Raw genomic sequence first — 13480 nt, 5'->3', positions numbered from 1 at the left:
AAAGCAAATCATAAAAAATTCTATCTTTGACTGGATACTTGTCTCTGACCCCAGCAAGTATGCTATCTCAGGAATTCTACCGGATTCCCTTAGTGACCATCACCTATATTCACCAATGAAAAATTATCCATCAGCTAAAAATATCAGTACAAAACTACCCAAGATCTTCCTAATGTTCATCCTGATACACTCAATAATCTATTAAAATATGTCAGCTGGTCTCCACTCAAAGCCCTCCTGCTAGACAAAGCTGTTAACAAATTTAAAAATATATTTACGAGCACTTTAAATACCCCTGTCTCTAACAGAAAAAAAGAGTAAAAAATTCTCATATCCCTGGTTGTCTCATTCTACAAGAATTTTCATGCAAAAATGTGACAAAACATGAAAACAATGGCACAAAGATAAAACTCCTCAAACTTTAAATCTATACAAGAACTTATTCAACCTCTCCAAGAAGCAAATTCACATAGACAAAAAAAAATATTACTCTGACCCACAAAATAATCATTTAAAATATCCAAAGAAATTCTGTAGCTTAATTAAAAAAATAATTCAGTCTGGCTCTCCTTCCTCACCAAATCCCTATCCATACTTAACACCCCCAGAAACAGCTGCAAGATTTAACACTTTCTTCATCGACATCATAGCCTCTCTTACCTCCAGTTCTCCCCAACTATTTAATCTACCTCAAAATTCTACTGTTTCTGATATCCATGCCTTCAGTCTCCAACCTGTCTCCATATCATATGTTAAACAATTACTAAAGAAACTTAAACCCTGTTCTCCTTCTGCTGCTGATCTCCCTGACTGAGTACCTTAAGCTCACTGCAGACTCCATAGCATACTCACATTCAATTCTCATTAGCAGATCTATTCAAGACTCCTGTGTCCCTCTCCTGTGGAAAGAAATATTAATTATTCCTCTCCATAAAGAAGGTAACTCCTCTGAAATCTCTAACTTTAGGCCAACTGCCCCCCCCCCCTTTTAAGTTCCTGGAAAAGTGTATTCATAAGCAACTCCTTCAGTATCTCTTGCAAAATGATCTCCTAACCCCAGCACAACATGGTTTCTGACTAGGCCATAGCATCACTATAGCTCTCCTCAACTTTTCCAACTCCATGAACAAGGCTTGAGAGCAAGTAAAGTTTATATCTTCTGTTTTTCTAGATCTCTCAAAAGCCTTTCACACAGTGTCGTATGAGAAACTTATTACTTAGATGTCCTCTCTGGGACTTTGAATTCCAAATCAACTCTTCTATGGTTCTCTAACTACCTATCTGAAAGACATCAGTCAGCCAAATTTCTCTCTTCTTTCTCTCCTTTCCTCCTAGTTAAAATGGATGTCCTCAAGGCTCTATTCTCAGTCCACTGTTCATTAACATTTTCATCAATAACCTGTATACCTCCTCTCAGCAAGTTTGCCTTATTCAGTAAGTAGATGACTCAGCTCTCATCTGCTCATCTGATAGCCCACTACAACTACAAAGTATGCAACAAAATGCCTTCAACTCAGTCGAACAGTGTCTATATCAAAACCAACTTTTACTTAATCCCAAAAAGACTAAACTATTGAAGTAGTTACCCATACTAAACTGCTTGGAGTTACCATAGGTAACAATGTAAAAGTTTGATCTTCACATACAACACTGTATTAAAATAACTCAGCAAAAGCTACATCTACTATATAGAGCAAAAAAAAAATCCTTACTCCTTGTCGGAGAATTACCCTAGGTAACACTTATCTTTTACCCTCTCTTCTCTATGGCTCACCTATTTTGACTGACATCCAGATCTCTCTTAAAATCACAACTGGTGCAAAGCTATAATAAGATAGCTAAATTAGCAGCTATCCTGCCACATATTGCTCTACATTATGTGCTCTCAACTAGTCAGAACTCCCACATCAACTAGCTCATACGCAACTTCTTCTAAGCCATAAAATACTATATAACCCCTCTACCTGCCCTTTTTTCTCCTCAGTACTTCAACATTATCTCCCAAATTGCCCTTTGAATTCTCAAGACAACAAACTGAAATATATAAACCAAAAATTCAAAGTGCAAAGTTTATACTTGCACTGTATATCAAAACTATGGAACTCTATTCCAAATTCAATCAGAACTGTATCTAGCCTCCTTGTATTTAACTCCTCTCTCAAAGAATTTCTTACTAACTCATGACTATGCCCATGCATCTCGCCTGTATAATCTATATTAACAAATACTTTACATTCTTACTAACCTAACCTCTCTTCATTCTGTCTACACCTTTCAACCACCTGCCTCTCCCTACTCTTACAGTGGACTTAAATCTTTTTATTTTTATTTCCTAGCATAGCAGACTGTTCTTCTAATACTTTTGTATATACTGACTGTCATATTTAATCATCATTTTTTTATTTTTATTTTTACATCTCTGCTGTCTCTTCATGATTTATTGTGTTCTATGTATTCCACTATGAAATTGTATGTATACATGAGATGGGAACACTTCACAATGCTGAAATCCCAAAAGATCAAATTTCATATGGCCGAGACCATACGATAAAACTTTCTGAATCTCGACATTGTGAACGTAGATCTGCATACAGCGTGGAATGGGAGGTTTCCATTTTCCTCGTTGTAGTTTTATCTCGGAGTTGGAATATTTAAGTAGCGGGATGTAGGGGGTGCAGGGGGGCTTGCATTGGGGACTTTTGGATTTATTTTATGATGTCGAGTTTCCGAAAGTTTGATCATATGGTCTTGGCCATATGAAATTTGATATTTCGGAAATTCGGCATTATAAAGTGAATCCATATACATACTTTTTTTTTAATTACATCTGTACTAGTGTTTTATTTGATGTTACTTAACTCTCTGGAGCTTTTCTCCCTGGACCTCTGCTGAAAAGAGGTATTTATTACCCTATCAGACTTTCCTGGTAAAGAAAAACAATAAATAATAAATAAACTATATATCATCAAAACACTCTAAAATCCTTCTGTGCCCTATTAGAGGTCACCCCTGTTTCAGTCCTCCCTTGAAAACAAGGTTTAACCAGGCAGTTTATACCTAAAAATTATTTGCACAGAATGTACCACATCTATTTTTATGTTTGCCTCAGTCATCTAATGCTTCAAACTGTCATTTTCAATGAAGACAAGAAACAAAGCAACTCATTGTTAAAACAAGTAAATAACTACAACTTACATACTTAAAAGTTAACACTATATTTTCTGTGGTATTATCATGTAATTTAACATATTTAAAAAATAAGTTTTACTTAATTCTCTGAAGTTACATATGTAGTAATATAATCAGTATTGGTATCATATTCAGTATGTTGGTGGGGCAAAACTTAACAGACTACTATATGAATACTTGCTGTTGACAGTTCAACATACTGCATAGATGATACTGGACTTTTTACACTGACCATCAAGACACTCAAGTCTGTATGAATGGATTTTTTGGAAAAGAAAGATATTCATATTTAACTTGGGATTCAACTTCTTGAGGTTGCCATTGACAAAAGTGCCTGCTGTGTTTAAAGGGTGCGCCATGTATTGCTCTGAGATGCACTAGTATTGCATAAAAATGCATTAAAATATCTGGCTGGCTACTTTTTCCCTTTTCCTGTATCTTCAGTGCTTTCTTTTACCAGGGGGTTGCATTCTGGAATTTGGCATGCAAGGTTGTGTGCAAGTCCAAAAATGCTGGCTATATTTCTGCTTACTGACTTAGTCCTTAGCCACAAACAGCAATTTAAATTACTAACAAGAAACGTAGATATGTACAGATCTACTGTTTTCATTGGACTCAGCTGGAAAATGTGAAACCAGAATATATCTGTACAACATCCTGTGTCTGTTGGTTAGACACTCACCGATGATTACTTAAAACTACACAGCTATTGGATGGCTCAATTGCATCATGCATTCACAGTATCAGATAGTAAAAACAATCTTCAAAGTCATAAAGGAGGGGGTCAAGTACTCCCCATGCAATGCAAAGTACAGCAAATGAAAAGTAAAAGTTATAAAGTGGATAAACATTAAAATTATGTAAGCACTTACTTTGACAAAATGCATAATTCTTATTCAGTAATGAACCAGATGTCCTCTGATGAAGTGCCTCTCCCAGTTGTACAAGTGTCCCATCAACAAACCAATAATTTCTGTATAAAAATAGATTAGCATTGTATTAATCGAAATCTGTTATCACATCTTTATCAAATAGAGAGAAACAAAGACAAAGACACCAACAGGCACATATTCTTCTGTGCACTCTTAAATCTACTGACATAATCACATCAGAAAGATGTTCAACTATTTTCATATGAAAAAGACAGTGATGTGAATGAAAAATAAATAATCCATCTTTCTCTATCTCTATATGCAAGTATAAAAAAAAAAAAAATATATATATATATATATATATATATATATATATATATACCATCAAGCAATAAGCTGACAAAATTCATGCCTCTCTCAAACTCTGAGAACACAGCTACCTATGCTACACGTACAAACATGTACAGTGGATATAAAAAGTTTACACACCCCTGTTAAAATGCCAGGTTTTTGTGATATTATAAAATGAGACCACAATAAATCATTTCAAAACTTTTCCCACCTTTAATGTGACATATAACCTGTACACTTCAATTGAAAAACAAACAAATCTGTTAGGGGAAAAAATATAAAATATAAAAAAATGTACAATACGTTGGTTGCATAAGTGTGCACACCCTAAAAAGGTCTGTCTTACCATAATGTTCCAACTGTGTTGTTGAGCTTCATTCATTCATTACTGATGGGTTATCAGTTCCGTCATTGGAACCGAGCCGACCAAATATCAAGCTCGCATCAACCAAAAACTCACGAGCCAAGGTCCTACCCAGAATTCTCTGCTCCCTGTTACCTCAGATCGAGTTTGCAGGTTGATAGATAAAAGTAGAGGCTACCTCTGGTCATAACAGACCTACAATAAAGGAGTATATGAGATCAACCAGGAACCTCTGGAGGGGGATGGAGGGTGGGAGGGTGGAAAGTAATGAATGAACGAAGATCAACAACACAGATGGAACATTATGGTAAGACATAACTGCTTTATCTGATGTTGTTAATCTTCGTTCATTCCTTACTGATGGGACAGAGTCCCCAGCTACCTGTATCCCTGGGTGGCCCTCATAGAAGGACATTCCTGAGCACCATGAAGCCAAAAGAAGCTCTACCTCTGGAGGCCAAGTCCAATTTGTAATGAAGAATAAAAGTATGAGGTTTGGCCCAAGTCACAGCTGAGCAAATATCATTGAGGGAAGCCCTAGCATGGAAAGCTGATGAAGTTACCATAGATCTTGTAGAATGTGCTTTCACTCTGTGAGGCAAGGTGACATTATTTTTGTTGTAGATAAAGGTAATACAATTTCTCAACGATGAAACCAATGTAACCTTTGAGACAGGATGACCTTGTCTAGGTCCAGAAAAAGCCAGGAACAGTTGGTCTGATTTACGGGTAGATTTTGATCTGCCCAGATAAAATTGTATTTGCCTATGAACATCCAAGGAGTGCAGGCAATACTCTCCCTTGTTAGAGTGATTAGGAAAGAACACTGGAAGGTCAATAGGTTGGTTGATAGACCACTCTGACACCATTTTTGGCAAAAAGGAAGAATTAATTCTCAGTGATGCCCTATCCTTATGGAAGATAAGATAGGGAGGTTTGATCCATAAGGCTTGAAGTTCTTACAAGCGTCTGGCCAATGTAATTGCAATCAAAAACAAAGTTTTCCAAGAGAGATATTTTACATCACATGAAGATGCAGGTTCAAAGGGTGGAGCTGTTGGAGCTTGCAGAACCAATGCCAAATCCCAAGGTTGCACCGCTTCTCTAAAGGGAGGCTTTACCCTCTTCAAGAAAGTTTTACAGAGTCTATGTGACATAAGCGAAGAATCCTGAAAACCAATGCGGAAATTTGAAATGGCAGCTAAATGCACATGAATAGTAGAGGCAGAAACCCCAGAGTGGAAAAGATGTGAAAAGTAATCCAAAACAACGGAAACTGGGGCTGACAGGGGGTCTAATTGTCTATTCGCTGCCCATAGAGAAAATATTTTCCATTTATTGAGATAGATTTGTCAGGTGAACTATTTATGAGATGCAATAAGAATATTGTGCACAGGGGACGAGAGGTTTTCCTGCCTGGCAATCATTGGAAGTGGAGAAACCAAGCTGTCAGTTTCAGGGTTGTTAGATTGGGGTGAGTCAGACCCTATGGATGGGAGATCAACATTGGGGATGGACTGAGGATCCACGGTTGATGTAGCAGGTGAGGCCAGAGGAAGGGGAACCAGACTTGTTGAGGTCAATATGGAGCAATTTATTATATTTATTATAATCATTACATTAGTTATTTTACTTGAAAGCAGGCAAGATACAATGTATGCATAGGTAATTTTTGATTAGGAAGCGTCGCGCCTCCATTATTAGTATTTATGCTGTAGGTTGAATATTGTTATTTTTATGTTATTATATATTTTACATATTTATCTACTTTATACAGTTTAATAACCAGTATATTGGGCTTTTTTCTTTCAGTTTCAAAGCCTGCTATTATTACAGTCTTGGTGTATGAATTTTTTATTATGTTAATAGAGAATTGCAAATGCACCTTAGTTAGCTGTGATCTGTACCTTTAAGGAGCTAAAGGGAGAGCAAGGGGCATGGTTAAGTGTTTCAATGCTGGTATTTAAACTCACTTGTAATGGTGGGAATGTTTTGCTTGTCTGAAGAAGTTAGTGCAAGGTACTAACAAAAAGCTTTTACAGTGGCTTAATAAAATTTGTTGTTTTTCATGTTTTTTACATTTGGACTGGCCTGAGTCGAGTTTTTGGCTTTTGAATTAGCGGTGGTTTTCGCTAGGTTGTAGAATGCACCTGTGAAATTTGTCCGCTATCACATTGGAGCTCCCGGGAATGTATGTTGCAGTTAGAAAGCGGTTGGAAGCTATTGCCCATTGCCATATTCTCAATGCCTCTCGGCATAACGAGTAAGATCTGGTGCCCCCTTGCTTGCTGATATACCAGACCACTGACTTGTTGTCTGATTGGATCGCAATAGTCCCTGACAGAAGGATTGAATGAAATGCTTGCAACGCTAGTAGCACCACCCACAGTTCCAGGACACTGATATGCAAAAGGGCCTCTGTCTCCGGCCAGGTGCCTTGGACTGAGTTTCCCTGACATAGCCCCACCAACCCCACCAGAAAGGTGTCTGTGGTCACCATGGCTTTTGGTTGATGGGGGCTGAAGGGGCAGACCATTGTTGGGGATTTCGAGACGTCCACCAGAGTAAATCTTGCTTGCATCTCTGAGTTACACTTATCTGAAAAGACAAAAGATGTTGTAGAGGGTACCACTGAGTGAGAAGTAACCACTGGAGGAGCCTCATGTGGAATCTGGCTAGAAGAACAATGGTGATCAAGGCTACCACTGACCCCAAGAGTTGGAGTATAGATAGAGTGGGGGATTTGTGGTGACAGAGCAGCTGTTGAACCTGTTGCCTTATTCTTTGAAGCCTGTGGTCCAGAAGGGATGCAGTGCAATTTATCATATCCAACAGTACCCCTATAAATTCCAAAGACTGCGCTGGGGTCATGTTGCATTTCTCCCAGTTTATAGTGATTCCCAGGCTTTGTGCTGTGAGCAGAGTGTAGTGCAAGGCTTCTTCCAGTAGATGCTTGGTGGGGATGGTGAGGAGCGAGTCATCTAGATATGGAAATGCCTGGAATCCTTGAAGTTGCAAGTGAGCGATAACCACTGCCATGCATTTGGTGAACACTCTGGGGGCTGTAGAGAGACCAAAGGGCAGAGCTCAAAATTGGTAGTGACTGGCTCCTATGCAGAAGTGGAGGTATCATCTTGAGTGTTTGTCCATTTTTATGTGGTAATATGCATCTTGAAGATCTACAGAGCACATCCAATCCTCTTCTTCCAGAAGAGAAAGGACAGACTGAACCGTGACCATCCAGAATTTCTCTATTTTTACAAATTTGTTCAGTGTGCTGAGATCCAGAATTGGTCTCCAGTCCCCTGCCTTTTTGGCACTAAAAAGAACCTTGAGTAAAAACTGGATCCTGTCTGGTCTGGGGGGACCATCTGGATGACTCTTTTTTGTAGCAGCTTTTGGATTTCATGTGCTGCTGCTTCCCTTTGACTGGGTGGAATGTCAAGTAATACTCTGGACGAGATTGGACAAAGATGAAGGGGATGCGATAGCCTCTGGATATTATCTGTTGTACCCAAAAGTCAGTGGTTATATTTTGCCAGGCAGTGGGGTACAAGGAAAAATTACCCCCGACCACTTCAAGAGGTGAGTAGTCAGGCAATGCTTCAGGAGCGCTAATAGGGTTGGCCAGAGAAAGAATCTCTGGAACCTCGGTTTCATGGACCTCCTCTGGTCCAAATAGGGTGCCTTCCATTGGAGTTTTCCCCTCTGCTTCTAAGGGAGAACTTGGCACGTGCATCCTGGAAAGATCCCAGTGATTTTCTGTGACACATCTTCCTGCTCCTCTGATTTCTGGAGTAGAATCATTGAGGAGTGGAGTGTCTGACACCAATGGCAGACAAGGTCTTGCCATCTTGTTCGCACCTTGCCAGTGTATCTTTTACTTTAGAGCCAAACAAAGAAGTGGCCTTGATGGAAGCATTCATGAAGGAAGCCTTAAAGGAGTCCAGAAAGTCGTAAAGGCACATCCAAGCATGTCGTCTGGTGATTATTCCCACGCCTGCTGCTCTAGCCGCCCCTTCCATTGCGTGAGAAATAAGACACATGGAAGAGTTGGAAATGGACTCTAAGGTGGCTATCTGAGAAGCCACACTGTCACAGGCCTCGTCAGAAACAGCTCCTGCCCAGGTTTTAGAGAGTTGGTTGATAAGATCCCTCTGAAGCCTGGTAAAGTGTGCCAAATAGTTCAAAGACCTTACAGCGAAGGTCAATAAAGCAAACACACACTTCCCTAGTCTGTCTATTGCCTGGGACCTTGTTGGGTGGATGGACAGTTTGGCTCTCTTCTGCCAAATCCTTCTTAGTTGCAGCTGCCACGACGATGGCATCTACTCGAAGACCTCGTGATCAATGGAGATGCTCAGCTGGGGGCGATAAGATTTTATCAGGCCTCCATGGTATTGCTTCCAGGGTGTCAAGAGCCTTCCATGTGTGCTGGACGATGAGCTGAATGGGCTCATCAGCCGGCGGGGTAACCCAGGAGGTAGGGGGCCAGTCATGAAAGGCCTGCAGGAATACGGATTCCTCAGAGGAAGGGTTAGAGGACTTCCAGTCACCCCTCTGCCTAAGGATCTTGAGGATGTCACCAAAGGACACCTCATCAGAGGGTGACCATGGGGAACCTCCTCCATCATCAAAGTCCGTATCTTCAGTCAACCACTCCTCAGTGGAGCCCATGTGCTTCCTCTTGCATGATGTTTTGTGAGGTACTTCCTCAGTGGGAGGTTCTGAAGAAGACTGCAAAGAGGGGGTCTCCTGAGGAGGAGAAACCTGAGGTCTTGTGCCCAGTGTTCGGCGGTTGTGGCTTGTGAGAGTTGTGGCACAGTGGGGGGAGAGGACTCCGACATGTGTGGTTTGCCAGCGGAGGCAAGTGCCCTCTTCATGGCCTGGAAGGCTAGCTCACCCAAAGAGTGATGGGAGCCCAGAACTGAGCAAGACAACCTCGGAACCGGGGTCACACCCTGCCACGACGATCCGACTCCCAGACCAAGAGTCTCAAGAGGGTTGTGAAGCATGAAGGAGGAAGGATTCCTGGAGGGTGCCATAGAAAAAAATCGGTGTAGAGCTGAGAATGCTCTCCCCCATTGCACAGCCACTGGCCTGAGAAGAGCCCGATGCCCAGTGCACCGAAGGCCACAAGGATGACTCCAATTCCAAAGTGAGATCCACTATTGGAGTCGGAGGAAGGGACTGAAGAAGGGAATGGGGATTTCAAAGGTTGAGAGAGACCTCTTCTGGCCACAAGCAACAGGTCAACAAGCCACAACACATCATGCTCAGAGAGGCTCCTGGTCGACCTCATAGAGGGACCTGAGGGCGATTCTGGCCTTTCTAGAAAAGGATTGTATTGGCTATCAATGAATGGATCCAAGGAAGGAGAGTATTTAGCCCTTGCTAATTCAAGAGGTACAGAGCCCGAAACCAAGGACGTCTGGACAAAGTGAACGGTGTGGAAGTAGTCTGCGCCAACGTCAGTGCCAACATCAGTGCCAAAGAAGTCGAAGGTGTTTGCACCGTAAAAGCAAATGTCTGCACCGATGGGTACGATGCCATCAAGGAAATTGTCTGCACCGGTAACAATGACGGTGCCAAAAAGTACTGCACCGACGAACATGTCGGTGCCGGAAATGTCTGCACCGTGGAGGACAGTATCATCATACTCAGAGCCAAAGGGGATTGTACCAATGGTGCTGAAGGGGACTGTACCTGCATGGATGGTGCTGGTAAGGGCTGTGACGGAACTGTCGGAGCTGTAATTGTCTGCACCGGGAACTCTGGTGCCGGTGTCGATAAGGAGGACTTGGCTGGAGCAAGGATCAGTTGGGGCATTGCCGAGCCTGGAGCTTACAGGGTTATAGGTAGCAGCCCCAAAGTAGTAGTCAATTTCACCTTCTTATGAGTTGACTCCCTACGATCTCCAGAGGGAGATGAAGTGAGCGACCTCGATGAAGAAGAATGCCTCTTGTGGGGTTTAGCAGGAGGGGGTGAGCCCTCTGACCCAGAAATAGCCTCACAGAATGGAGGTTTGAGAAGACCTTTCAAGATTAATTTGTTCTTTCTCTCGTTAAGAGTCCTGGTCAAAAATTTTCTACAAATCCTACATGGGGAGCCACAGTAAGGTGGGAGACATTCAAACAATAGACAAATAAGTCATGGCCACTGGAAAGCAATAACTTATGGCCTCAATTATTACACTGCTTAAAACCAGCACTACTTTTCTTATCCAACATAATGATGTGAAGAAAAAGAACAGTATGAAAAGGAAGAGGAAAGGCTACCCAAAAGGGTAAGAAGAGAAGGAAGAAGGATTACCAATGATGGTAATGAAGAATTACCTCAAAGGTAATAAAGAGAAATAGACTAAAGGGAGAGAGTCTTAATTATATGATAGGGTAGGAGAATATTTGCAGAAACTGTGTGAAAAAATTTATAGTAGAAACAATCTATAAAACTTTCAAAAAATTAGACACTTAGCTGAAGAGAGTGGCTTGACATGGCTGTACAGCAATGCTGCAAATGAGATCTGAGGTAATGGAGCAGAGCATTCTGGGTAGGACCTTGGCTCAAGAGTTTTTGGCTGATGCGAGCTCGATATTTGGCCGTCTTGGTTCCGAGGATGGAACCAATAACCCATCAGTAAGGAATAAACGAAGATTAACATCATCAGATCTAATAATTTGTTGTGTGCACACCATTAAACTAATACTTTGTTGAAGCACCTTTTAATTTAATTACAACATTCAGTCTTCTAGGGTACACACCTGCCATCAATTAAAGAGACTCTGATTAACCCCAAATAAAGTTTAGCTGTCCTAGTAGAATTTTCCTGACATTTACTCAGTTGCCTGCTACAGCAAAAGCCATGATTCGCAGAGAGCTTACAAAGGATCAAAGGTATCTCACTGTTGAAAAGTATCAGTCAGCAGAAGGGTACAAAAAATTCCCACAGCATTGGATATACCATGGAACACAGTAAAGACAGCCATCAAAAAGTGGAGAAAATATGGGACAGCAGTGATGTTGCAAAGAACTGGACATCCCTCCAAAATTGAATTTCTGGCAAGTACTGGTTGTGTACTACATGTGACAGCAATCTCCAGTATTCTCCATATGTCTGGACTATGGGGTAGCATTGCAAGACGGAATCATTTTCTTACACAGAAAAAAATCCAGGACCAGCTAAAATTTGCAAAACAATACATTAAGTTTCCTAAAAGCATGAGGGAAAATGTGTTATGGTCAGATGAGATCAAAGTTGAACTTTTTGGCCACAATTCTAAAAGGTACACTTGGCACAAAAGCAACACATCGCATCACCAAAAGAACACCATCCCCATGGTGAAGCATGCTGGTGGCAGTATCATGCTTTGGGGTTGATTTTCTTCAGCTGTAACTGTGGCTTTAGTCAAGGTAGAGGGAATTATGAACAGTTCCAAATACCAGTCACTTCTGGCCCAAAACCTTCAGGCATCTGCTAGAAAGCTGAAGATGAAGTGGAATTTCACCTTTCAACACGACAATGACCCCAAGCATAGATCCAAATCAACAAAAGAATGGCTTCACCAGAAGAAAATTAAAGTTTTGGAATGGCCTAGCTACAGCCTAGACTTAAATCCAACAGAAAATCTGTAGGGTGACAGGAAGACAAGAGATTCCCTCGCAATCTGACAGATATGGAACGCTTTTGCAAGGAAGAGTGGGCAAATACTGCCAAGTCAAGATGTGCCATGCTGACAGACTCCTACCCAAGAAGACTGAATGCGGTAATTAAATCAAAAGGTGCTTCAACAAAGTATTAGTTTAAGGGTCTGCACACTTATGCAACCAGCATATTGTATGTTTTTTATATTTTTTTCCCCTAACAGATTTGTTTGTTTTTCAATTGAATTGTACAGGTTATAGGTCACATTAAAGGTGGGAAAAGTTTTGAAATGATTTATTGTGGTCTCATTTTTTTATATTAAAAAAACTGACATTTTAACAGGGGTGTGTAAACTTTTTAAATCCTTTGTATATGGCTGCATTGAGGTTGCATACCTAAAAGAAGTAAGCCCATGTTAATACCAAAAACAAACAGGAATCCTTAAAAGGGTATATAGCAAAAGAAAAAAAGTCATGGCCAAAATCAGAAAGAGCTACTCTCAGAGATAAGAGCTCTTTGACTCAACTAAACAAGAAACTAAGAGGTCTAATAAAGTCCAACAAGGCCAATTACAAGGTTTGGACAGCCTCTCAGGCTAAGGATAGTTGCAAGGCCTTCTTCAGGTGTGTCAGATAACTTAAATCTAACACTCAGCGGTGTACACAACAGGTCATAAATGGCATAACCTTCACTGACCAGGGTGATACAGTGAATCTAGTGGCTGATAAATGTAGCTCTAACATCACCCCCCCCCCCTCCACCAACCACTGTGAAATTCCTTCTGGCAAATCCTCTCCCATCTATCAACAGGGAGCAGGTCTTGACAGTGCTTGCTAAGGCAAAAAACACAAATTCAATGGGCATCGACAATATCCCCAGTTGCCTCCTAAATAGCCTAGAACATGACCTAGCAGGACCACTTGAGGCACTCTAATTACAGCCTCAAAGCATGTTACATGTCAGGTGAATGGAGGGCAACAATGACCATCTCTCTTTATAAGAGTGAACCATCAACTGACCCAGAAACTACAGACCCATCAGTTTGGCAAGTCTAATATGCAA

The 13480-nt window shown here is 41.0% G+C and overlaps 1 protein-coding gene across 2 annotated transcripts in view; it reads right to left on the bottom strand.

The window, feature by feature from the left end:
* LOC122811177 overlaps positions 1–13480 on the bottom strand; it is a 3180768-nt gene that overhangs the window by 432388 nt on the left and 2734900 nt on the right. For both annotated transcript variants that reach the window (XM_044082849.1, XM_044082848.1), the window contains exon 23: positions 4062–4162. In XM_044082849.1, coding sequence (XP_043938784.1) covers positions 4062–4162 — 101 coding nt within the window. The remainder of the gene's footprint in view (positions 1–4061; positions 4163–13480) is intronic.

The sequence above is a fragment of the Protopterus annectens genome, chromosome 9.part0 (assembly GCF_019279795.1).
Source record: "Protopterus annectens isolate FY-2018-M chromosome 9.part0, PAN1.0, whole genome shotgun sequence".
NCBI classification, from domain to species: Eukaryota; Metazoa; Chordata; order Ceratodontiformes; family Protopteridae; genus Protopterus; species Protopterus annectens.
The sequence above is the reverse complement of the archived record's forward strand: the minus strand, read 5'-3'. Positions and strand labels throughout refer to the sequence as shown.